At 48.2% G+C, this 27,415-nt stretch overlaps 2 protein-coding genes across 4 annotated transcripts in view; both read right to left on the reverse strand.

Moving 5' to 3' along the window:
• Positions 1-27,415, reverse strand: part of LOC115191800 (lipopolysaccharide-responsive and beige-like anchor protein) — a gene marked incomplete in the record, with an annotated part of 272,883 nt that overhangs the window by 16,806 nt on the left and 228,662 nt on the right. The window contains 5 exon segments of the mRNA XM_029749734.1: positions 918-1,085; positions 5,625-5,780; positions 11,838-11,903; positions 13,047-13,224; positions 21,962-22,051. Coding sequence (XP_029605594.1) covers positions 918-1,085; positions 5,625-5,780; positions 11,838-11,903; positions 13,047-13,224; positions 21,962-22,051 — 658 coding nt within the window.
• On the reverse strand, positions 1,158-5,581 carry LOC115191802 (uncharacterized). 3 transcript variants are annotated; one of them, XR_003877769.1, is made up of 3 exons: positions 5,572-5,581; positions 3,475-4,882; positions 1,158-3,422 (listed from the first exon to the last, which is right to left on the reverse strand). XR_003877769.1 is itself a non-coding variant. In XM_029749736.1 (2 exons), exon 2 carries the CDS (start codon positions 3,180-3,182, stop codon positions 2,529-2,531), a length of 654 nt encoding a protein of 217 aa, XP_029605596.1. In that variant the 5' UTR covers positions 3,183-3,422; positions 4,819-5,563; the 3' UTR covers positions 1,158-2,528. The 3 variants fall into 3 exon arrangements, 1 of the variants encoding a protein (XP_029605596.1); XR_003877768.1 differs by lacking the exon at positions 5,572-5,581 and having other exon boundaries at positions 3,475-5,559; XM_029749736.1 differs by lacking the exon at positions 5,572-5,581 and having other exon boundaries at positions 4,819-5,563.

Genomic DNA, 27,415 nt, shown 5'->3' on the forward strand with positions numbered 1-27,415 from the left:
ACCGTACTTTTGGTTTATTTTAGTTTTAGAAACACCTCGTGGTGGAAAAGACTGCGACATCCACATCCAAAACACCAGATGAGGTCAGTGACACGCCATCATCTAACGTTCCGTGTTCCAGATCAACAACCGATGTGTCTTATTAACCAAATCACAATTTGTCATAAATTGCAGTCCATTTGTAGCAGAGCACTTAACAGCATGTAAGGGTCTCTAAGCCAGCCAAATTAGTACCATGGAGGCAGTGACTCTCCCTGCTCTGTGCTCTGTGTTTAGCCCTTTGATCATCATGGTCCATGTCATATGTCATGGTAAGAGTAAGGGCTGTAAGGGGGGGGCCCCCAATGGTAACGTTTTGCACTTTTCATGACTGTTCTAACCCCGCATCAGATGGAAGGTGGTGGGCTTTTATGTGACCAGCGACTCCCACATCACATTTACCGTCTCTAAGTGGTCCTCGGACTCTCACTTTCACTCACATGGAGGGACAACACACACACGTATGTGCGCACACGCACACTAACGTTCTCACACACACACACACAACACACACACACACACACTATAGAGCGAGAGCCCATTTCTTGACCACAGTCAGTTCCCTGAAATCCAATCTGTGTGTTGGAGACCTAGTGTGGTCAGATGAAACTAGTTGTTACTTTACAGACTGGGGCCGTAAATACAGTCAGACCTGTCTCTGAGAGGGTTCTGGGCGACAGTGTGGTACTTTACACAGGCAGCCCTATTCTGATTGTTTGCCCAATTATTGGCAAAAGAGCTGATCTGACTGGTCAAAAGGCCAATTAGTGAGAGAGAAAATAATCAGAATTAGGCTGCCTGTGTAAACGCAGACTTACTCTTCATGTTACTGTGGGATTCCCCCCCCCCCCCCCCCCCAGCATAAGAGGTGTGCTTACTTCCTGGGTTCTCTCCGATGTTGCTGTGTTTTCCGTTCCAGTACCAGAGCAGTAACGTGGCGTCTCTGGAGCCTGACAGGACGTAGCAGTCCCCTCCGATGTACGACTCAGACCTGGCCAGACACGTCACCACGTCACGGTGCCCAAACACTATCTGGGTCAGCTTCCCTGGAAACACACACACACACACGCACGCACGCACGCACACACACACACACAATTCGAGCCACAGCCATCTGATTTTTAGTCTAGTTATGAAATATTAAAATACAGTAGCAATTTATTTTACAGTACTTGATGTACTGTATTTGGCCACTTGACATACAAGCAAAACAATTTACAGTAGTATTACCGCATATTAAGTGCTACCAACAACACTAATGGTAAACATTCTAAAATAACATGTATAAAACATCTGTCATTAACATAAAATGTCTCAATATTCCATCATGCAAACAAATGCGCTGAGCAAAATAACACACTCTGAACCATTAATATACCTAGCTGCTGCATGTGCCTGCTGTCTTAACTCTTCTACACCTTCCAGATGAGCTCACAGCCTCACACTGATGTTCACAGGAGTGTAAATATTTTCTCTTGGTGTTTGTGTGTGCACATGTGCACGTGTGTAATTGCTGTCAGATTGCAGGCCCATAGTAACAGCACCATGGCTGTCTAACAGGCATTGCCCTCGTCATACCGGGACCTCTACAGTCAGTCAGTGAATATTTATGTAGTATTGCAGACACACTTCACTGTTCTGTAACCCAGGGTGCATTTCTGTCTGGGTGTCAGCTTCACTGTCTGTTTCATAATGACCTTTTATCTGGATAAAGAGAGGGATAATTGTGTGTGTGTCTGCAGCCTGGCTCAGCTTCAAACAGACACAGTTAACCAAGACATCATAGCTGTGTAATATAAAAAAATGTCTGACAGTTCATATATACACTAGAAAAGAATTATAGATTCCTAATTATGGATTCATTTCTGCACAGCGCAGGAACTATGCCAAATCTAACACTTCCTTCTAACACGTGGGTGTTACAGGTTTTACCTATCTAAAAAAGTAGCTCAAATTGATTGTGAAGCTCAACAAAGTCACTTGTAGATGATTTGAACATGAGGCGAAACAATGCTAATATCAGTCCCATGGATGAATGGTATTTCTGCCACAAATGCTAAAACATAAAGTATGGATTGCTGTCCATAGACCGCCTTGTCCATAGACCGCTTACAGGGAAAGAAGAGCAATACGTCATTTGGGAGAACTATCCCTTTAAATACACCCCCACTCACTTCAATTTCAGATTACATTCAATCAACAGGGCACTATGAGCAAGGTGGAGAGGGAGGAGAGTGTCGCTGTTTCCAAATCAAGTGTTGTAAATTGATCAAATCAGTCCTATTCTTTAACCTGGGGGGCTACGGGGGGGCTACGGGGAGCGGGACAGCAGCTGTTGAACGCGTGTAAGATTAAACCGTGATCGCGTTCCGGTCGCACACCCCTGAGACAGACACACAATGGTCTCTCTTCCCCGCCCCTCTTTCTCTCCCTCTCTTCCCCTTTACAGGAGATGGGGAGATAGAGAGCTTCTGCCTTTCAAAATTGAATCACAGGCCTTTTGTAGATCTCCAGTGTGGTTCTGAATGGGGGATAGAGACGGAGCCGGGATCTATAGAGACGGAGCAGAGATCTATAGAGACGGAGCAGAGATCTATAGAGACGGAGTCGGGATACATAGAGACGGAGCCGGGATCTATAGAGACGGAGCCGGGATCTATAGAGACGGAGCCGGGATACATAGAGACGGAGCCGGGATACATAGAGACGGAGCCGGGATCTATAGAGACGGAGCCGGGATACATAGAGACGGAGCCGGGATACATAGAGACGGAGCCGGGATACATAGAGACGGAGCCGGGATACATAGAGACGGAGCCGGGATACATAGAGACGGAGCCGGGATACATAGAGACGGAGCCGGGATCTATAGAGACGGAGCCGGGATACATAGAGACGGAGCCGGGATCTATAGAGACGGAGCCGGGATACATAGAGACGGAGCCGGGATACATAGAGACGGAGCCGGGATACATAGAGACGGAGCCGGGATACATAGAGACGGAGCCGGGATACATAGAGACGGAGCCGGGATCTATAGAGACGGAGCCGGGATCTATAGAGACGGAGCCGGGACCCATAGAGACGGAGCCGGGACACATAGAGACGGAGCCGGGATACATAGAGACGGAGCCGGGATACATAGAGACGGAGCCGGGATCTATAGAGACGGAGCCGGGAGACAGAGACGTAGCCGGGAGACAGAGATGTAGCCGGGAGACAGAGACAGACCTACACCTACTATAAAGGCTGTACCTGGGTCAGTAAGGTAAACAGGGCTCCAATTTGGCTATACCTACACCTACTATAAAGGCTGTACCTGGGTCAGTACAGTAAACAGAGCTCTAATGGGGCTATACCTACACCTACTATAAAGGCTGTACCTGGGTCAGTACAGTAAACAGGGCTCTAATGGGGCTACTATAAAGGCTGTACCTGGGTCAGTACAGTAAACAGGGCTCTAATGGGGCTATACCTACACCTACTATAAAGGCTGTACCTGGGTCAGTACAGTAAACAGGGCTCTAATGGGGCTATACCTACACCTACTATAAAGGCTGTATCTGTGTCAGTACAGTAAACAGAGCTCTAATGGGGCTATACCTACACCTACTATAAAGGCTGTACCTGGGTCAGTACAGTAAACAGGGCTCTAATGGGGCTATACCTACACCTACTATAAAGGCTGTACCTGGGTCAGTACAGTAAACAGGGCTCTAATGGGGCTATACCTACACCTACTATAAAGGCTGTACCTGGGTCAGTACAGTAAACAGGGCTCTAATGGGGCTATACCTACACCTACTATAAAGGCTGTATCTGTGTCAGTACAGTAAACAGAGCTCTAATGGGGCTATACCTACACCTACTATAAAGGCTGTACCTGGGTCAGTACAGTAAACAGGGCTCTAATGGGGCTATACCTACACCTACTATAAAGGCTGTACCTGGGTCAGTACAGTAAACAGGGCTCTAATGGGGCTATACCTACACCTACTATAAAGGCTGTACCTGGGTCAGTACAGTAAACAGGGCTCTAATGGGGCTATACCTACACCTACTATAAAGGCTGTACCTGGGTCAGTACAGTAAACAGGGCTCTAATGGGGCTATACCTACACCTACTATAAAGGCTGTACCTGGGTCAGTACAGTAAACAGGGCTCTAATGGGGCTATACCTACACCTACTATAAAGGCTGTACCTGTGTCAGTACAGTAAACAGAGCTCTAATGGGGCTATACCTACACCTACTATAAAGGCTGTACCTGGGTCAGTACAGTAAACAGGGCTCTAATGGGGCTATACCTACACCTACTATAAAGGCTGTACCTGGGTCAGTACAGTAAACAGGGCTCTAATGGGGCTATACCTACACCTACTATAAAGGCTGTACCTGGGTCAGTACAGTAAACAGGGCTCTAATGGGGCTATACCTACACCTACTATAAAGGCTGTACCTGGGTCAGTACAGTAAACAGGGCTCTAATGGGGCTATTCCTACACCTACTATAAAGGCTGTACCTGGGTCAGTACAGTAAACAGGGCTCTAATGGGGCTATACCTACACCTACTATAAAGGCTGTACCTGGGTCAGTACAGTAAACAGGGCTCTAATGGGGCTATACCTACACCTACTATAAAGGCTGTACCTGGGTCAGTACAGTAAACAGGGCTCTAATGGGGCTATACCTACACCTACTATAAAGGCTGTATCTGGGTCAGTACAGTAAACAGGGCTCTAATGGGGCTATACCTACACCTACTATAAAGGCTGTACCTGGGTCAGTACAGTAAACAGGGCTCTAATGGGGCTATACCTACACCTACTATAAAGGCTGTACCTGATGGATTAGGTGTCTTGTGGAAGGGCCGATGACTAGGGGCTGTGAAATGAATGGTGAAGTTAATAGGACACTGAATGACGCTCTAGAATAACGTCTGTAATCGGGTCAGGGGAGTATACAGGCCTCTGATGGAACTATATTTGAAAGGCTGTACCTGGGTCAGTTGACTACATAGCACTCAGAAGGGGTGCATTGCTACATCTGCATTGCTTGCTGTTTGGAGTTTTAGGCTGGTTTTCTGTACAAGCACTTTGGGACATCTGCATGTAAAAAGGGCTTTATAAATACATTTGATTTGTGGTAGAGCAAAATACAAAAAGGCTGTTCCTGAGTCAGTGAAGCACACAGGGCTCAAATGGAGCTGTGTAGTAAAGGCTGGATCAGCTGAGAGCACCGGGCTCTGATGGGGTGAAGGGGAGTGAATAATGACACTCTGAGGTTGCCCTAGATTCTAGAATAAGTACTGATTCTGAGTCAGTGATACGTACAGTGTTCATATGGATCTATGTTCTAAGGGCTGTACCTGAGTCAGAGAAGAGAATACGAATCTGTAAGGGCAATAAGTATAAAGACTGTACCTGGGTCAGACTACTATATCGAAGTCTTAATGAACAGATGCATAAGGGCAGTACCAGAGTCAGTGGAGTGAATAGGACTCTGAAGTCACTCTACAATAAAGGTTGTACCTGGGTCAGTTGCCTTTATAGACCTCGGTAGAGCAAATTTATAAAGGCTGTACCTGAGTCAGTGGAATAGACGCGGAAGCTCTTGTCCCAGAAGCCACAGAGCAGGATGAAGCGGTTGTCTGCGGTGATGATGAAACACTGAGAGTGGATGTGAATGCTTTGGTCCAACAGGTCTGTGATCTGACGACGGTGGGTCCCCACGTTACTGGCTGGAGAGGGGATGGAGAGGAGGAGGGAGGATGAGGGGGGAGGAGAACGAGGGGGATGGGGAGGGAGGAGAAGGAGGGAGAGAGGGGGATGGGGAGGGAGAGAAGGAGGGAGGGGGATGGGGAGGAAGAGAGGGGTAGGGAGGGGGATGGGGAGGGAGAGAGGGGTAGGGAGGAGGGGACAGGGGGAGGTGAGGAAGAGGGAGAGAAATACATACTGAGATGTTGCACAGTAATTCATTAAGTAAAGCATGTAAGTCTGAGGAAAGTCTGTATAAAATCTGATGGTTTTCCTTTACGATATCGCCGCGTTAATCGTTTTCACAAAGACATCAGACCATTACTGGAGCTACCAACTACGACATTTGTCACGCATGGCGTTTGCGCACATTCGTCGCCACGGCAGCACCCTTTTGATTTGTGAGGGAATACATAAAACATCTAGGACGTGGCGTTTACAAGGGTTTCACATTTTCCACTGGGCCTAAGAGTTTGAGTAACGATGAGCGTGCATATTCTCTCTCTCCCCAGAAGGAGAAGAGACTTCCTTTAGCTAAGAAGAGCAGAGCAGCCACGCATAGTCAGGACAACATAAATTAAATCCACTTTGGCCACTTATCGCTGAGTTGGAGGTTTGTTGGAGAGAGAGAGAGAGAGAGAGGGAGAGCAAGAAAGAGAGAATGAGAGAGTGAGAGAGCAAGAAAGAGAGAGTGAGAGAGCAAGAAAGAGAAACAGAGAGAAAAAAGACAAAGAGATAACAGACTAAAACAAAGGCAGAGCCATGTCTGTTTTGGACTGATGCATTTTCTTGGCCTTGCAGACGTAGCCATCTATAATGAAGTGCTTTGTAGTCGGTAAGATATTAAGATATGCTGCGCCAGTTTCCCGGACAAAGATTAAGTCTAATTCTAAGACATTATCAGAATCTCCATAAAAAAATCATTTTTAGTCCAGGACTAGACTTAATCTGTGTCCAGGGAACAAACAGGCACATTAGGTCCTAGACTTCTGTAACTTTATCCTCCCTTTCTCTCAGGCTCTCTTCTCTCTCTCTTCTGCTCCAACTCAAGATGAACAGGTGTGGGTCCGGCCCAGGCATCCCTGACAGAGACCAGCACGCCATGTCTGACGAATATTTCAACCAATTATCAACATTTTCCCCACCCCCCACGGCCGCCCCGCCAGTCAAACACAATTTACTGTGTTTAAACTGAAGCTCCTTGTGGAATGTGAGAAGTATAAATACATAAATGACACGGTAAGAAAATAGCACCTCACCACACGCATTACACATGTGATGTGGAGCGTGGGCTGGTGCTGAAAAATGACAAAACAGAGCTGAGTGAGCTGCAGAGATAGAGTCAGTCGTGCATTCCGAGTGTGAAGAAAAACATTTTTAAAAGAGGGGCTTTTTTATATTATTCAAAAAATGGTAGAATGGCCTCAGACATATGCATGAACGTCTATGAAAGTTCACGTGTGCAACTAGAGGCGAAAAAACCCTACATCACCTTCACTCCACACACAGAAACGCATACAAAGCTTTCCCTCGCCCTCCATTTGGCAAATCTGACCATAACTCTATCCTCCTGATTCTTGCTTACAAGGAAAAACTCAAACAGGAAGTACCAGTGACGCGCTCAATGCAGAAGTTGTTCCGATGAAGCGGATTCTAAGCTACAGGCCTGTTTCGCTAGCGCAGACTGGAATATGTTCCAGAAGGAGTTTACCACATCAGTCACTGGCTTCAGTAATAAGTGTACAGAGGCAAGCAACACTGAACCATGCATGAGAGTTGTAGCCGATGTGAGTAAGACCTTAAACAGGTAAATTAACACTCAAGGCCGCAGGGCCAGACAGATTACCAGAACACATAGTCAGAGCTGACAAGTGTCTTCACTGACATGTTCAACCTCTCCCTGACCCAGTCTGTAACACCTACATGTTTCAAGAAGACCACCATAGTCCCTGTGCCTAAGAACACCATAGTAACCTGTATAAATGACTATCGCCCCAAAGGACTCACATCTGTAGCCATGAAATGCTTTGAAAGGCTGGTCACGGCTCACATCAACACCACCATCCCAGACATCCTGGACCCACTCCAATTCACATACCGCCCCAACAGATCCACAGATAACACAATCTCTATTGCACTACACACTGCCGTTTCCCACCTGGACAAGATGAATACCTATGTGATAGTGCTGTTCATTGACTACAGCTCAGCGTTCAACACCATAGTACCCTCAAATCACTAAGCTAAGAACCCTGGGACCGAACACTGGATCCTGGACTTCCTGACGGGCCGTCCCAGTTGGTGAGTTTGCCACGACACAACAGTGGTAGGCCTGATCACAGACTACGATCAGACGGCCTATAGGGAGGAGGTCAGAGACTTAGCAGTGTGGTGCCAGGACAACAACCTCTCCCTCAACGTCAGTAAGACCAAGGAGCTGATCGTGGACTACAGGAAACGGAGGGACGAGCACGCCCCTCATTCACATGGACGGGGCTGTAGTGGAGCAGGTCGAGAGCTTCAAGTTCCTCTGTGTCCACATCACTACGGATCTATCGAAATTGTCAAAGTCTCCAACCACCCAAGTCATAGGCTGTTCTGTCTGCTACCGCACAGCAAGTGGTACTGATGCACCAAGACTGGAACCAACAGGACCCTGAACAGATTCTACTCCCAAGCCAGAACACTGCTAACTAGTTAGTTAAATAGTTAACCAAACAGCTACCTGGACTATCTGCATTGACCCTTTTAGCAGTAACTTTTATTGACTCATCACAAACGCTGCTGCTGCTGTTTACTATCTGTCACTTTATTCCTAGTTATATGTACGTAGCTACCTCAATTACCTCGTACCCCTGCATATTGACTGGTACTGGTACCCTGTGCATAGAGCCATGTTATTGTTACTCATTGTGTATCTATTATTACTTTTATTATTACGTGTTTTACTTTAATATTATTTCTCTATTTTCTTTCTCTCTGTATTGTTGGGAAGGGCCTGAAAGTAAGCATTTCACAGTTAGTCTACACCTGTTGTTTACTAAGCATGTGACAAATACAATTTGATACCCCACACACACACACACCCCACACACCCACACCCACACCCACACACACACAGAGTAAATAAAAAGGAGGGCCATAAAAGGGGAGAAATGGATCTGGATGGAGATGAGCTGGTGGGAATGACATTTTAACTAGACAACCGTTAGAGGAAACGTGTGTTTGGACGAGAGAGAGAACGAGACCGAGAAAAAGAGAGCGAGAAAGAGTGAGAGAGAGTGAAGAAAAGGAGATAGAACATTTGCGAGGTCAAGAGAGCAACGGAGAGAGGAAGAATGAGAGAAAACAAGAGGAGAGAGAGAACAGTAAAGGAGAGAGAGAGAGCGAGAGCTCTGTCTCTGACCACTCTCTCCCAGACAGTGTATCCTATACATCACTAGAGCTCTGTCTCTGACCACTCTCTCCCAGACAGTGTATCCTATACATCACTAGAGCTCTGTCTCTGACCACTCTCTCCCAGACAGTGTATCCTATACATCACTAGAGCTCTGTCTCTGACCACTCTCTCCCAGACAGTGTATCCAAAACATCACTAGAGCTCTGTCTGACCACTCTCTCCCAGACAGTGTATCCTATACATCACTAGAGCTCTGTCTCTGACCACTCTCTCCCAGACAGTGTATCCTATACATCACTAGAGCTCTGTCTCTGACCACTCTCTCCCAGACAGTGTATCCAAAACATCACTAGAGCTCTGTCTGACCACTCTCTCCCAGACAGTGTATCCTATACATCACTAGAGCTCTGTCTCTGACCACTCTCTCCCAGACAGTGTATCCTATACATCACTAGAGCTCTGTCTCTGACCACTCTCTCCCAGACAGTGTATCCTTTACATCACTAGAGCTCTGTCTCTGACCACTCTCTCCCAGACAGTGTATCCTATACATCACTAGAGCTCTGTCTCTGACCACTCTCTCCCAGACAGTGTATCCTATACATCACTAGAGCTCTGTCTCTGACCACTCTCTCCCAGACAGTGTATCCTATACATCACTAGAGCTCTGTCTCTGACCACTCTCTCCCAGACAGTGTATCCTATACATCACTAGAGCTCTGTCTCTGACCACTCTCTCCCAGACAGTGTATCCTATACATCACTAGAGCTCTGTCTCTGACCACTCTCTCCCAGACAGTGTATCCTATACATCACTAGAGCTCTGTCTCTGACCACTCTCTCCCAGACAGTGTATCCTATACATCACTAGAGCTCTGTCTCTGACCACTCTCTCCCAGACAGTGTATCCTATACATCACTAGAGCTCTGTCTCTGACCACTCTCTCCCAGACAGTGTATCCTATACATCACTAGAGCTCTGTCTCTGACCACTCTCTCCCAGACAGTGTATCCTATACATCACTAGAGCTCTGTCTCTGACCACTCTCTCCCAGACAGTGTATCCTTTACATCACTAGAGCTCTGTCTCTGACCACTCTCTCCCAGACAGTGTATCCTATACATCACTAGAGCTCTGTCTCTGACCACTCTCTCCCAGACAGTGTATCCTATACATCACTAGAGCTCTGTCTCTGACCACTCTCTCCCAGACAGTGTATCCTATACATCACTAGAGCTCTGTCTCTGACCACTCTCTCCCAGACAGTGTATCCTATACATCACTAGAGCTCTGTCTCTGACCACTCTCTCCCAGACAGTGTATCCTATACATCACTAGAGCTCTGTCTCTGACCACTCTCTCCCAGACAGTGTATCCTATACATCACTAGAGCTCTGTCTCTGACCACTCTCTCCCAGACAGTGTATCCTATACATCACTAGAGCTCTGTCTCTGACCACTCTCTCCCAGACAGTGTATCCTATACATCACTAGAGCTCTGTCTCTGACCACTCTCTCCCAGACAGGGTATCCTATACATCACTAGAGCTCTGTCTCTGACCACTCTCTCCCAGACAGTGTATCCTATACATCACTAGAGCTCTGTCTCTGACCACTCTCTCCCAGACAGTGTATCCTATACATCACTAGAGCTCTGTCTCTGACCACTCTCTCCCAGACAGTGTATCCTATACATCACTAGAGCTCTGTCTCTGACCACTCTCTCCCAGACAGTGTATCCTTTACATCACTAGAGCTCTGTCTCTGACCACTCTCTCCCAGACAGTGTATCCTATACATCACTAGAGCTCTGTCTCTGACCACTCTCTCCCAGACAGTGTATCCTTTACATCACTAGAGCTCTGTCTCTGACCACTCTCTCCCAGACAGTGTATCCTATACATCACTAGAGCTCTGTCTCTGACCACTCTCTCCCAGACAGGGTATCCTATACATCACTAGCGCTCCGCTCCTCTGCTCGCCTCCTCATCAACAAGTCGTGAGTGATGAGAGGCGCCCATATTGTCCTGACATCCGCCCGCCGCGCACTCAATCACACATTATTACTGCATTCATATTCATTTATACTGACACAGATCCTTTCCCCCGCTCAAATTAAACCAGAGAGAGAGAGAGTAAGAAAAACTGTGAGAGAGAGAAAGAGAGAGATGGAGAGAGAGAGAGAGAGAGATAGAGGAGAGGGGGAGAGGTTGATGATGAAATACCAATCCAGGCCACAGCTCATTGCATTCCAATTTGCATGCAAATGGTTTAGCAGAGGAGAGAGCAGAGTGGAGGATTTATTTCAGGGGATGAGAGGACAGACGGACGGACGGGGGTGGGGGCTGTTGGTGGGCAGAGGAAACAACAGCAAGCTACTGGCCAGGGACACTGCCATGGGCCATCACAATGAATCCCAGAGACACACACAGACAGAGAGACAGAGAGAGAGAGACACACACACACACACACACGTTTGAGCACACACACCAACAAACAAACACACGCATACACACACACACACACACGTGTGCATAGACACACAGAGATACATACACACGCACACTCCCTTTATTGCATATACACACACGCAGTGAGCCCCGCAAGTGCGCGCACAAAAACCACACACAAGCGGCATACCTATCAGAGGGTCGATTTCCACGGGCAGTTGGTACTGCTGGTCCTGCACAGAGGAGCCTTGATGACCTGCGAGAGAGAGAGAGAGAGAGAGAGAGAGAGAGAGAGAGAGAGACGAAAAAGAGAGGTGTGGGAGGAAGGAATGAGTGGGATGCAGAAAGAAGGATGGGTTTAATATCAGTGATTTGGCCCTGTGGAGTACTTGGGCTTCTGTTCCATATGGGAGATGCTAAAATGTAATTTGCCACACTCAAAGCCTATTGTCCCCCAGAGCGCTCTACCAAAGAGTTACATTTAGCTGTAAAACTGTTCTCTGTGGCTCCAAATGGATTCTGATAATACATAGTAATACATAAACAAGTTAATAAGAGAATATCGTGAATCCTTACACCTGAACATACTCTAAAAATACAGATTTGTACCGTAAACAAGTTAAAAATAACGCTAATATCATAATTCAAGATCTAACCACAAACAATACCAGATGAAATCCACTCATCAAAACAAAATGCTCCAAATTCAATGTGATCTACAAATCTTCATCGTCTTTGAGTTTCCTAACGTCAGACTTCATCCCATATCCCCTTCCCTGTTATTCCACAGCAGGGTTGATGTTTAATAAATAAACCATGAGGAGTGAGGTCTTGATGCATCAAAGAGGAAGTGAAACCTAACGCTGGCACGAGTGCACGTGTCACATTTGATCCTGCCTTTTAGGAGGACCGCTCAACTGTCTCAGAAATCAACGTCCTGTCCTGGGAAGATGAAAGAGACAAGCCTATTGGCTGCTCTCGTTGAGCTACACAGAGAAATACTGACTGAAGGCCTTTGGATACGATACTGTGTGTTGATAAATGTGTAGTCCTCAACTGTGTCCTCCAAAACTCTCTATTCTGTGTACCTGTCTTTGACGTGCTACATGAAATCAGACTTATGATCAAAAATAGTACATCCTTGATATCTCATATCCTAAATATGAGTTGAATTTCAATGAATTGGTTAAATTTACATTTCAATCCATAGGGCGGCGCACAATTGGCTCAGCATCATCCGGGTTAGGGGAGGGTTTGGCCGGGGAAGGCCGTCATTGTAAAATAATAATTTGTTCTTAACTGACTTGCCTAGTTAAATAAAGGTCAAACATTTTAAATCCTGCTGACCACTACAAGATAATCCTACTTTAGACTCCATTTCCTACAATCCCCCTCTTACCGGCCAGGCCGTACCACTTGTTGACGGCGAAGAGGCGGTTGGCGGTGACGGTGATGATGGCGGGCGCGGCGAGGCCCGGCCGGGTGTTGGCGGCCACGTGGGCCACGGGAGAGTTGCTGGGGAACTTCAACACCATGATGACATCCTGCTGCATCTGCTCCGTGAACATCAACGGGTTCTGCAGGAGGACATACTGGTGGTGATGGACAGATCAACGGACGGACGGAAGGAGGGAGAGGAGGAGTCCAATGGATGGATAGATCCACAGATGAAGAGCAGGAGCGATCGAGGGATGGAGCAGTGGAGGAGAAGAGGGAACAGCAGGAGCAGCAGCAGGACGCAGAAAAGAGAATGAAAGCGAGAGAGAAAGAGAGCGAGAGCGAGGAGGGGGGAAGGGAGGAGAGGGACAGAAAGAAAGTTAGCTGGGAAGCTAGCATGGAGTGGCAGCACTCAGAGGCCAAGCTATAGAAAGGGAAGGAGGCCAGTTGGAGAAAAGCTGAGGTACTAAAAGCAGAGTATCATTATTCACATGAGGACATTGATTAGTAGTCAGGGCAAGAAAAACAGACACAAGAAAACTATTTCTTAAAGACAACGTTTGTGTCAATATTATTAACATGACAATGGTCAGAAGTGAACTTGATACTTTTATCATTGGTAACAATCAGTCGCCACATAAACGGTCAACTAAAAATCCCATTTTGTATTTATCTTCATATAAGAATTGACATTTGTTCCTGCCAAACTTCGTCAAGACACCGACACTCATTTTAAACCATGTGAGTTCACTTCGACAGATAAGAGTTGTTTTTACTGGCTTGGCTCACACACATTATTCATCCTGCGTCCCAAATGGCACCCTATTCCCTCTACATAGTGCACTCCTTCTGATCAGGGTTCTGGTCAATAAAAGTGCACTCCACATGAAATAGGGTGCCATTTGCAGGATGCTTGTAGTGAGCTGGGGAACATACTATACATGCTTAATGTCAGAGGCACACTGAGGTAAATCTCTGTCGTTTTAACAGGCTATTAGAATACTCTGACAACGTCACTACTGACCACCAACATGGGGACATGACAGGACTGGAGTCTGACACCACACTACACTCAGACAGGGGGACATGCCAGGACTGGAGTCTGACACCACACTACACTCAGACAGGGGGACATGCCAGGACTGGAGTCTGACACCACACTACACTCAGACAGGGGGACATGACAGGACTGGAGTCTGACACCACACTACACTCAGACAGGGGGACATGCCAGGACTGGAGTCTGACACCACACTACACTCAGACAGGGGGACATGCCAGGACTGGAGTCTGACACCACACTACACTCAGACAGGGGGACATGACAGGACCGGAGTCTGACACCACACTACACTCAGACAGGGGGACATGCCAGGACTGGAGTCTGACACCACACTACACTCAGACAGGGGGACATGCCAGGACTGGAGTCTGACACCACACTACACTCAGACAGGGGGACATGACAGGACTGGAGTCTGACACCACACTACACTCAGACAGGGGGACATGCCAGGACTGGAGTCTGACACCACACTACACTCAGACAGGGGGACATGCCAGGACTGGAGTCTGACACCACACTACACTCAGACAGGGGGACATGACAGGACCGGAGTCTGACACCACACTACACTCAGACAGGGGGACATGCCAGGACTGGAGTCTGACACCACACTACACTCAGACAGGGGGACATGCCAGGACTGGAGTCTGACACCACACTACACTCAGACAGGGGGACATGACAGGACTGGAGTCTGACACCACACTACACTCAGACAGGGGGACATGCCAGGACTGGAGTCTGACACCACACTACACTCAGACAGGGGGAGATACCAGGACTGGAGTCTGACACCACACTACACTCAGACAGGGGGACATGCCAGGACCGGAGTCTGACACCACACTACACTCAGACAGGGGGACATGCCAGGACCGGAGTCTGACACCACACTACACTCAGACAGGGGGACATACCAGGACCGGAGTCTGACACCACACTACACTCAGACAGGGGGAGATACCAGGACTGGAGTCTGACACCACACTACACTCAGACAGGGGGACATGCCAGGACTGGAGTCTGACACCACACTACACTCAGACAGGGGGACATGCCAGGACTGGAGTCTGACACCACACTACACTCAGACAGGGGGACATGCCAGGACTGGAGTCTGACACCACACTACACTCAGACAGGGGGACATGCCAGGACTGGAGTCTGACACCACACTACACTCAGACAGGGGGACATGCCAGGACTGGAGTCTGACACCACACTACACTCAGACAGGGGGACATGCCAGGACTGGAGTCTGACACCACACTACACTCAGACAGGGGGACATGCCAGGACTGGAGTCTGACACCACACTCCACTCAGACAGGGGGACATGCCAGGACGGGAGTCTGACACCACACTACACTCAGACAGGGGGACATGCCAGGACTGGAGTCTGACACCACACTACACTCAGACAGGGGGACATGCCAGGACTGGAGTCTGACACCACACTCCACTCAGACAGGGGGACATGCCAGGACTGGAGTCTGACACCACACTACACTCAGACAGGGGGACATGCCAGGACTGGAGTCTGACACCACACTCCACTCAGACAGGGGGACATGCCAGGACTGGAGTCTGACACCACACTACACTCAGACAGGCGGAGGGATGGAAAACAAAGGTGGAGAAGGATACAGCAGAGAGAGGTGTAAAGAGATTAATGGGGGTGAGTCAGAGATAGAGAGAGAGGGAGAGAGAGGAAGAGGGAGAGTGAAAGAGAGAGAGTACGAGGGAAGAGAGAAAGAGAGAGGGAGAAAGAGAGAGAGAAATTGCGAGTGCAAGGAAAAGAAAGCGAGCGAGAGAAAAAGAAACGAGAGAGAGAAGGAAAGAAGTCCCTCATCTGCTGCTGGTGTGAATGGAAAGAGAAAGGCACTGAACATCAGTCTGCCTAGAACACGCCAAACCTGTCCAAACACACCAGGCCCACCTACCACCACCGGAGAGGCCAAACAATTACATACAAGACACCTTTAACCACTTGACAGTATGGACTCATATGCCCTCCTGCTCCAGTACTTGGGTCGAGTTTCCAATGGATTTCTGTACGTACGTGTGTGTGTGTGTACGTGTGTGTGTGTACGTGTGTGTCTCACCACAGGGAATTGAGGCCCTGCTCAACCACCTAGCGTTTATTTGTCTAGGAAAGTGTCTCCCCATTTCTCCCCTCGTTATTCTACTGCTCCCTTCTCATCTCAGCAGCTCCTATTGTACCTCACTGTACTGTACCCTACTGTACTGGACCCTACTGTACTGGACCCTACTGTACTGCACTGCACCCTACTGTACTGCACCCTACTATACTGCACTGCACCCTACTGTACTGTACCCTACTGTACTGGACCCTACTGTACTGGACCCTACTGTACTGCACTGCACCCTACTGTACTGCACCCTACTATACTGCACTGCACCCTACTATACTGCACTGCACCCTACTGTACCCTACCGTACTGCACCCTAATGTACTGTACCATACCCTACAGTACCGCACCCTACTGTACTGTACCGCACCCTACCCTAATGTACTGTACTGCAACCTACTGTACCGTACCCTACTGTACCGCACCCTACCCTAATGTACTGTACTGCAACATACTGTACCGCACCCTACTGTACTGTACCGCACCCTACTGTACTGTACCGCACCCTACTGTACTGTACCGCACCCTACTGCACACAACCCTGCTGTACCCTACTGTACCCTGCTGTACCGTACCCTACTGTACTGCACTGCACCCTACTGTACTGCACATGACCCTACTGCACACATCCCTACTGTACCGTACCCTACTGTACTGCACTGCACCCCACTGTACTGCACCCCACTGTACTGCACCCTACCGTACGGCACCCCACCGTACGGCACCCTACTGTACCCTAATGTACTGTACCATACCCTCCAGTACCCTAATGTACTGTACCGTACCCTACTGTACCCTAATGTACTGTACCATACCCTACTGTACCTTACTGCACCCTACTGTACTGCACCCCACCGTACTGCACCCCACTGCACCGCACCCTACTGTACTGCACCCTACTGTACCCTAATGTACTGTACTGCATCCTACTGTACCCTAATGTACTGTACCATACCCTACTGCACCCTACTGTACTGCACCCCACCGTACTGCACCGCACCCTACTGTACCCTACTGTACTGCACCCTACTGTACCCTAATGTACTGTACTGCATCCTACTGTACCCTAATGTACTGTACCATACCCTAATGCACCCTACCCTACCGCACCCTACTGTACTGTACCGCACCCTACCCTAATGTACCGTACCCTACTGTACCCTACTCTACTGTACCGCACCCTACCGTACTGTACCGCACCCTACTGTACTGTACCGCACCCTACTGTACTGTACCGCACCGTACTGCACATGGCCCTACTGCACACAACCCTGCTGTACCCTGCTGTACACTACTGTACTCTGCTGTGCCGTACCCTACTGTACTGCACCCTACCCTACTGTACTGCACATGACCCTACTGTACCCTGCTGTACCCTACTGTACCCTACTGTACTACACCCTACTGTACTGCACCCCACCGTACTGCACCCTACTGTACTGCACCCCACTGTACTACACCTTACTGTACTGCACCCCACTGTACTGCACCCTACTGTACTGCACCCCACCATACTGCACCCCACCGTACTGCACCCGACTGTACTGTACTGCACCCCACTGTACTGCACCCCACTGTACTGCACCCCACTGTAAGAGTGGAAGAGTTAATACACTGTTACTAATAGTATACTGTACGCAAGGCCAGGATAGCCAACTTCTGATTTCATTAAGACATTAGAAGGGGAGGAAACAGAATCAACAGAACATCTTTTCTGGTACTGTCCATCGGTGGCTCGCTTTTGGAGGCAGGACCCTCGTAAGACATCACAGTGAGGGATGTATTGCAAAAGGAAATGATAAAATGGCATTATACTGGGAAAGATGGGTTAATCTTTTAGTTGGAGTTAAGATCAGAATTAATGGTGGATTGACCGCTGTGTGTGAAAATCCAGCACTTGCAGAGAGAGGAAATTAGGAATATATACTGCTCAAAAAAATAAAGGGAACGCTTAAACAACACAATGTAACTCCAAGTCAATCACACTTCTGTGAAATCAAACTGTCCACTTAGGAAGCAACACTGATTGACAATAAATTTCACATGCTGTTGTGCAAATGGAATAGACAACAGGTGGAAATTATAGGCAATAAGCAAGACACCCCCAATAAAGGAGTGGTTCTGCAGGTGGTAACCACAGACCACTTCTCAGTTCCTATGCTTCCTTGCTGATGTTTTGGTCACTTTTGAATGCTGGCGGTGCTTTCACTCAAGTGGTAGCATGAGACGGAGTCTACAACCCACACAAGTGGCTCAGGTAGTGCAGCTCATCCAGGATGGCACATCAATGCGAGCTGTGGCAAGAAGGTTTGCTGTGTCTGTCAGCGTAGTGTCCAGAGCATGGAGGCGCTACCAGGAGACAGGCCAGTACATCAGGAGACGTGGAGGAGGCCGTAGGAGGGCAACAACCCAGCAGCAGGACCGCTACCTCCGCCTTTGTGCAAGGAGGAGCAGGAGGAGCACTGTCAGAGCCCTGCAAAATGACCTCCAGCAGGCCACAAATGTGCATGTGTCTGCTCAAACGGTCAGAAACAGACTCCATGAGGGTGGTATGAGGGCCCGACGTCCACAGGTGGGGGTTGTGCTTACAGCCCAATACCGTGCAGGACGTTTGGCGTTTGCCAGAGAACACCAAGATTGGCAAATTCACCACTGGCGCCCTGTGCTCTTCACAGATGAAAGCAGGTTCACACTGAGCACATGTGACAGACGTGACAGTCTGGAGATGCCGTGGAGAACGTTCTGCTGCCTGCAACAGCCTCAAGCATGACCGGTTTGGCGGTGGGTCAGTCATGGTGTAGGGGGGCATTTCTTTGGGGGGCCGCACAGCCCTCCATGTGCTCACCAGAGGTAGCCTGACTGCCATTAGGTACCGAGATGAGATCCTCAGACCCCTTGTGAGGCCATATGCTGGTGAGGTTGGCCCTGGGTTCCTCCTAATGCAAGACAATGCTAGACCTCATGTGGCTGGAGTGTGTCAGCAGTTCCTGCAAGAGGAAGGCATTGATGCTATGGACTGGTCCGCCCGTTCCCCAGACCTGAATCCAATTGAGCACATCTGGGACATCACGTCTCGCTCCATCCACCAACGCCACGTTGCACCACAGACTGTCCAGGAGTTGGCGGATGCTTTAGTCCAGGTCTGGGAGGAGATCCCTCAGGAGACCATCCGCATGCCCAGGCGTTGTAGGGAGGTCATACAGGCACGTGGAGGCCACACACACTACTGAGCCTCATTTTGACTTGTTTTAAGGACATTACATCAAAGTTGGATCAGCCTGTAGTGTGGTTTTCCACTTTAATTTTGAGTGTGACTCTAAATCCAGACCTCCATGGGTTGATAAATTGGATTTCCATTTATTATTTTTGTGTGATTTTGTTGTCAGCACATTCAACTATGTAAAGAAAAAAGTATTTAATAAGATTATTTCTTTCATTCAGATCTAGGATGTGTTGTTTAAGTGTTCCCTTTATTTTTTTGAGCAGTGTATATAAAGTTATTTCTATAGTTATGTGAGAGAAAATAACTGTAAGTAGCAGTAGAAGTATTGTTTTCCGTTAAATTTACTCCAATCAGGGAGGGATGGTAGGGGGAAAAATAGAAAGAAATAAAAAAATCTAAATTAGGGGGATTAGAAATTATGCAAACAATTAATTTGACAGATTCTGGGTTCTATCTGCAATATTAAAGCTGATCTACCCTAAAAAAGAGCAAACCTCACCCACCTGGCACTCCAGGCAGGCAAACGCTAACAGTGTTTGAAAGAATTCAAGTAGTATTTGCACCCAGGTCTGGGGGAAACCCTCAACCCTCAACCGGTGGATGAACGTGGCATTATTTGGATCTGTGGTGAGGAGCTAATGGGGTGTTTGGTAAACATGGCTGGCATATGGGCAGCGCTATGTGCGCGTGTGTTTGTGTACATGTGTGTTTGTATACATGTGTGTGTTTGTGTACGTGTGTGTTTGTGTATATGTGTATATATGTGTATGTGTGTATATGTGTGTGTTTGTGTGTGTGTTTGTGTGTGTGTATGTGTGTGTATGTGTGTTTGTGTAGATGTGTGTGTATGTGTGTTTGTGTGTGTGTTTGTGTGTGTGTATGTGTATGTGTGTTTGTGTGTGTATGTGTGTTTGTGTAGATGTGTGTGTGTGTGTGTTTGTGTATATGTGTGTGTGCCAATGGTCTCGAGCTGTCAGCACCACAGGGCTACCCCGCTAATGGGGGCTCTGGGGGGCTCAAGTCGGCACGTCATCCACACCCCCCACCCGCCTCACCCCTCTTCCTGCCCCTTAAAAGCCTGTCACCTTTGGGCCATTGTTCCCAGCTGGTCCTCCTCCCTCTGGTCCTCCCCTGGTCCCCTGGTCCCCCCGTCCGTGTCTGTCTGTCTGTCTGTCTAAGGTGTAGAGTGGGAGTTTGGCTCAGGACCATGTTTCCACAGTGCTAATCCATTCACCCTCATCCGCCCCCCTAAACCCAAAATCACACCTAACCCCTACACCTCAAATCACACCTCACCCCTACACCCAAAATCACACCTCACCCCGCTCTGAGGACGAGAGGAGACAGGTTCAAAACCAGAGCTTACGTTTCCCAGGGTTAGGATGGAGGAATGATGGGGGGGAGGAAAGACTATAGACGGGCTAGTGTGAGTCAAAGCAGAGACAGTCATTTAACATAGTAGCAGTCAGAGACAGTCATTTAACATAGTAGCAGTCAGAGACAGTCATTTAACATAGTAGCAGTCAGAGACAGTCATTTAACATAGTAGCAGTCAGAGACAGTCATTTAACATAGTAGCAGTCAGAGACAGTCATTTAACATACCAGCAGTCAGAGACAGTCATTTAACATACTAGCAGTCAGAGACCGTCATTTAACATACCAGCAGTCAGAGACAGTCATTTAACATAGTAGCAGTCAGAGACAGTCATTTAACATACTAGCAGTCAGAGACAGTCATTTAACATACAAGCAGTCAGAGAGAGTCATTTAACATACAAGCAGTCAGAGACAGTCATTTAACATACTAGCAGTCAGAGACAGTCATTTAACATACAAGCAGTCAGAGACAGTCATTTAACATACTAGCAGTCAGAGACAGTCATTTAACATACTAGCAGTCAGAGACAGTCATTTAACATACTAGCAGTCAGAGACAGTCATTTAACATACTAGCAGTCAGAGACAGTCATTTAACATACAAGCAGACAGAGACAGTCATTTAACATACTAGCAGTCAGAGACAGTCATTTAACATACAAGCAGTCAGAGACAGTCATTTAACATACAAGCAGTCAGCCATTAATTTAACATACTAGCAGTCAGAGACAGTCATTTAACATACAAGCAGTCAGAGACAGTCATTTAACATACTAGCAGTCAGCCAGTCATTTAACGTACTAGCAGTCAGAGTCAGTCATTTAACATACAAGCAGTCAGCCAGTCATTTAAAATACAAGCAGTCAGAGACAGTCAAAGCTATTCCATTGGGCCTCTGGTTCTATCTACACTACTGAGGAGATGGGTCTGTATTGGGCATGGTATTGGGCGCGGTATGGGGCATGGTATTGGGCATGGTATTGGGCATGGTATTGGGCATGGTATGGTGGTCAGCCTGTGTGTGAGCGTGCGCGTATGTGTGTGTGCGAGACTCACCACCTGCATGGCGGAGCTCCTTGGTGGGTGTGGCTCGATGAGCAGCTGACATGGGGTCTGTCCAAAACTCCTGATCTGTGCCTCCACAGCCTGGCGAGAGGGAGAGAGGTAGCGGTAAAGAGAGAGAGAGAGAGAGACAGAGAGAGAGAGAGAGAGAGAGAGAGAGAGAGAGAGACAGAGAGACAGAGAGAGAGAGAGAGAGAGAGAGACAGAGAGACAGAGAGACAGAGAGAGAGAGAGAGAGAGAGAGAGAGAGAGAGAGAGAGAGAGAGAGATGTAGAGGTAGAGAGACAGAGAGAGAGAGAGAGAGAGAGAGATGTAGAGGTAGAGAGACAGCGAAAGAGATAGGTATGGAGGTAGAGAGAGAAACAGAGAGAGCGAGAAACAGAGAGAGCAGAGAGAGCGAGAAACAGAGAGAAACAGAGAGAGCGAGAGAGAGAGAAACAGAGAGAAAGAGAGCGAGAGACAGACAGGCGGGTTAGGTGGCGCTAATTAAGAGATATAGGACCATAAATGTCACAGGAGACGCCGCCTCTCAGCTCTGGACAACATCAGGGGCCACAGAGTCAAGGTAACACAGGGCTGGGAGGACAGGGAGATGTACTGGTGTATGGTCAACACAGTAAAGAATATATACAGCAACAGACGTAGGTGTGTGTAGGAGTACTCTAGGTGAGATGGGGCTACAGAGAGAGAGTGTAAATACAACCCAATACATTGTAAATACAACTCATATTTATGTTTATTTATTTTCCCTTTTGTACTTTAACTATTTGCACATTGTTACAACACTGTATATAGACATAATGATATTTGAAATGTCTTTATTCTTTTGGAACTTTTGATGAGTGGAATGTTTACCGTTCATTTTTTTATTGTTTATTTCACTTTTGTTTATTACCTACTCCACTTGCTTTGGCAACGTTAACATATATGTTTCCCATGCCAATAAAACCCCTTAAATTGAAATTGAATTGAGAGAGAGCGAGCGAGAGGGAGAGGGGGACAAAAAGTAAGATCTTGGGCAGGAAAGACAGAGGTTAAGTGAGAGACTGCTGCGCTGCGCAATCTGACTGTGTGTGCCTGCGTGTGAGAGAGTGAGTGTGGAGAAGAGCTGAGTACTATGTGAGACTACAGTGGTCGAGCCTGAGCTGGGGTTGGCCTGGACTCGGAGTGATCTCATAGAGAAGGACTGTACTGACTGCAGATGGGATTTCCATGAGAAAACATTGCTGTGAACGGCACTGCTTATCCCTATTGTCTGAAACTAACCAGAGACGAGAGAGAGACTAGAGAGAGAGACTAGAGAAAGAGACGAGAGAGACTAGAGAGAGAGACTAGAGAAAGAGACGAGAGAGACTAGAGAGAGACTAGAGAAAGAGACGAGAGAGAGAGAGAGAGAGAGAGAGAGAGAGAGAGAGAGAGAGACTCAGTTAAGCCCATAGACTCAGACTATACTTACTGTGAACTAATACCTGGGATTCATGTGAAATGGCACCCTATTCCCTATGTAGTGCACTTCTTTTGACCAGACCCCTATTTGTACTCTGGTTAGAAGTAATGTACTACATAGGGAAGTGGATGTCATTTGGGATCCAGACCTATACTCCAGTCCCTGCCTGCCATCCTACCTTCCAGCTTTTGTGGAGGATCCCAGTGTAGTAAAGAAAAAAAGATGGTTCCTAATCTCTAACAGGTATGAGAAAATCTCCCGGCCTAGACTCAAGGCCTCCACCGACGCCAGTTGATATGTGAGCGTCAGAAAACCCAGGGCTTTGGTTCCCTCTCTCTCCCTCCCTCTCTCGCTTTCCCCCAGTCTGTCTCCCTGCCTCTTACCTCCTCCCCCCCTCTTTCCTTCTCTCTCCCTTTCTCTCCCCCAACCTTCTTTTCTCTGCCACTCAAGCTTTGATCCCCCAGTCCTCTCACAGCTGAGGAGAACAATGGGATCTGTCCCTCCCTCTTTATTTAGTGTAAATCCCCTCCTGGGTCCATTAGACTGGGCCATCGATTACAAACAGATGATCTAGGATGTGTCCCAAATAGTACCCTATTCCCTACACAGGGCCCTGGTCAAAAGGAGTGCACTGTTAAGAGAATAGGGTGCCATTTGGGACACTTGCCCTACAGTCATTAAGAGGATCTTGAAATACCAGAGAATGCATGTAGGGGTTCTAGGAAAAGCCCAAGTCATTATGGCAATGGAATGGGAGTCAGGGCAGGGCAAGATGGCGATAAGCGCTAGCTAGCTAACCCAATGTCTTCACAGCATCACTGTTTGATGAAGGGGAACTAAAGATGACTTTTAGAAGATGATTTCAGATTGGCATAGAAATGTTGATGACACAAAATAAGAACACTTTTCAGTACTTTTCGCAGCATGAATGTGAGTGGTGTTTGCAGGCGCTAGCTAGCCTAGTAGCTTGGCACAAGTCCAGCAGGAGGATTAAATGGAGGTGATTGATCAAAGTGTGTGAGCCTGGGGTGTGCGGGGTAGTCCGTCAGGACCCCTACGAACATCTGTGCCGGTGTAATTAGCTGTGGTCTGTCGTGTTCATCCAAAATACATTTGGCAAGAGCTTTACCATATACAGCCCTATATTATGCCATACATATTAAATACCAAATCATCCTTAATATATATATATATATATATATATATATATATATATATATATATATATATATATATATATATTAACATTTCTCTGATATCACATTTTAACAACCAAATATATGATAAAATCTCTTGTATTAGTATACGATGATACAGACCACTTCCATCAGATCATGAACTGGACTGTGTGTACAGTATGGTGCGATGTCGGTCTCTCTCCCTACGGCCTCTATAGAGGACAACAGACCACGCGCCGTACCTCCGTACCTCCTCCTCCTCATCCCCTGCCATTCAGCTGCCCTTCATGCTCAGTGACTGGAGCATCGCATGGCGGGCACCGAGGGCAAACGCTGATTTATCACCTCATTCCCATCCAGATGTGCTTGAGCCCACCACCTACCCACCCACGCATGCAGATTCATTACCAGGAGCAGTGGGGAGAGGGGGGCTGTGGTCGGTCATTTCCCCAGCTAGAGGCCCATTACCCAGGCATGGCCAGGGGCCTGGTGCATGGTTAATACAACCGGACGGTAAATTGGATCTATGACACCCACTATTTACCTTGGAGCTGCTCTGATGATCAGGAGAATGAATAAATCCACACCGCACAGCATGGTGCCATCAGAGAGAGAGAGCACATAAACTGTGTGTGTGTGTGAGAGAGAGAAAGAGAGAACGACTGAAGAGAAAGAGAGAGAGAAGAGATTGGAGGTGTATTGCATGAACACACATATACATGAATGAAGAGATGGAGGAAAGTGTGTGAGTCTAAGAAAGAGTTTGTTGTCACCCCCCCTCCCTGTGTAGAGTCCAATCAGCTGGGGAGGTTTCTCCACACACCCGACTGAACCCCGGCGTTAGTTTTAATTAGTCAAATACACCAGCAGTGCGTCTCCAGCCCCGAGCCGTAGCCAGCCTCAGCCCCTCAGTGTTTGTGAGGAAGCAGGCCTGTGGAGGAGGCGGAAATGGGTTGCTAGTCTGGGCCGTGTCAGGGCCAGGGGCCAAGGGGGGTGGAGGTTGGAATGGAGGGGGGGTAGCGCCAAGGGAGACCGCCACTACTGAGTGACAACTGTTTCAGCCGTGGTCCTGGTGTGGTCTGGTCCTGGTCTGGGCTGGGCTAGGCCTTCCGGGGCTGGTTTGTGTCAGAACAGGTAATGGAGGACGGGTGGTGGTGGAGGGGGACAGGGTAGGGAGGGACAGGAGAGAGAGAGGGACTGGAGAGAGAGGGACAGGAGAGAGAGAGGGACAGGAAAGGGAGGGACAGGAGAGAGAGAGGGACAGGATAGGGAGGGTCAGGGTAGGGAGGGACAGGGTAGGGAGGGACAGGGTAGGGAGGGACAGGGTAGGGAGGGACAGGGTAGGGAGGGACAGGGTAGGGTGAAACAGGGTAGGGAGAAACAGGGTAGGGAGGGACAAGGAGGGGAGGGACAGGGTAGGGAGGGACAGGGTAGGGGAGGGACAGGGTAGGGGAGGGACAGGGTAGGGAGGGACAGCTGGAGGAGAGGCTCCCTGCCCCAGAGGCCTACAGTCTACACAGGCCAAGCCATGGTAGGGTGGAGGGTTGGGTGGAATGGGGTAGAGGGGGGGTTCTAGCTGAGCGTTTGGAATGTCTCAAGGCAGATTAGGGAACGCTGCGGAGACCGTTGCCATGTTTTCCCAGATGGGGACTGCTTCCTGGTCAAGCTCTCCCTCCATCAGCGAGAGAACATCAGATCCCTTCTTCTGCTTCCTCTTCTCTGTGTTGACTCATGCCACATTAAGACAACCACTTTTTACTGCACTGGGACTGAGAGTCTGGGAGTACTGGTACAGGGGTTCCCCTTCTATTTCTCTCTCTCTCTCTCTCTCTCTCCTGCCCTGTCTCTCCTGCCCTGTCTCTCCTGCCCTCTCTCTCCTGCCCTCTCTCTCCTGCCCTCTCTCTCCTGCCCTCTCTCTCCTGCCCTCTCTCTCCTGCCCTCTCTCTCCTGCCCTGTCTCTCCTGCCCTGTCTCTCCTGCCCTGTCTCTCCTGCCCTGTCTCTCCTGCCCTCTCTCTCCATCTCACGCTGTCCTTTGTCTGTGATTATGGAAAATCTCACGGCCGTCGCACACCAGTGACAATAAACAGACGGGAACGGTCTGCATTTTACAGCTTTCACGTAATACGAGTATAAATTAAACATACCCACGCAAACAGGAACCTGCCTTGAGTGGTCGCACAACCCCCACAAACCAGACACCACGCCAAGGACATCCTCGGTTATTCATTTCCCTTCATTCAAAACCAAGTGCGGTTATGCGGTTACTGTGATGCGTTTATTTGCATAAAAACAGCATGTTTTCCATCCAGATGCAGCTTGTCAAGTGGTTGAGTAAATCAAATGACCGTGGCCTCGCTGCAGAGGGGGTCTCTCTCCGTCCTTTAAATGTACAGAATATAGAGACTTCATCAGATGCGCACCAGCGCCCCTAAAGAAGATTGGCCTTGCCAGTGGCCCCACATAATCACATGCCTATATGCCATAACATTGTAGTATGGGCAAGTATATAGGTGACCTATGCCCAGCAAGTTTTCATCATCCCACGCCTTTATAAATGTCAGCTGGGAATTGAATGAAGAGGGTGACTCTGAAGATGGGTCCTCTTGTACATTAGCCTAAGAAAAATGTCCCAGAGCTAGCTAACGGAACAGTTGAGTCACTTTGACCTTCAGCTGAACACCCACTGACGCTAACCAACCTCTAAGTGTACTGCTGGAAATGACTACTATCGCCCTGCTGTGTGCTTGTTGAACGCCGATGTCAAGATGGTGGTTTTCTGGCCAGGAGTCTGTTAGTAAAAGTTCTGAGGGAGGTTCGTTTTG

Source organism: Salmo trutta, chromosome 4 (assembly GCF_901001165.1).
Source record: "Salmo trutta chromosome 4, fSalTru1.1, whole genome shotgun sequence".
Classification (NCBI taxonomy): domain Eukaryota; kingdom Metazoa; phylum Chordata; class Actinopteri; order Salmoniformes; family Salmonidae; genus Salmo; species Salmo trutta.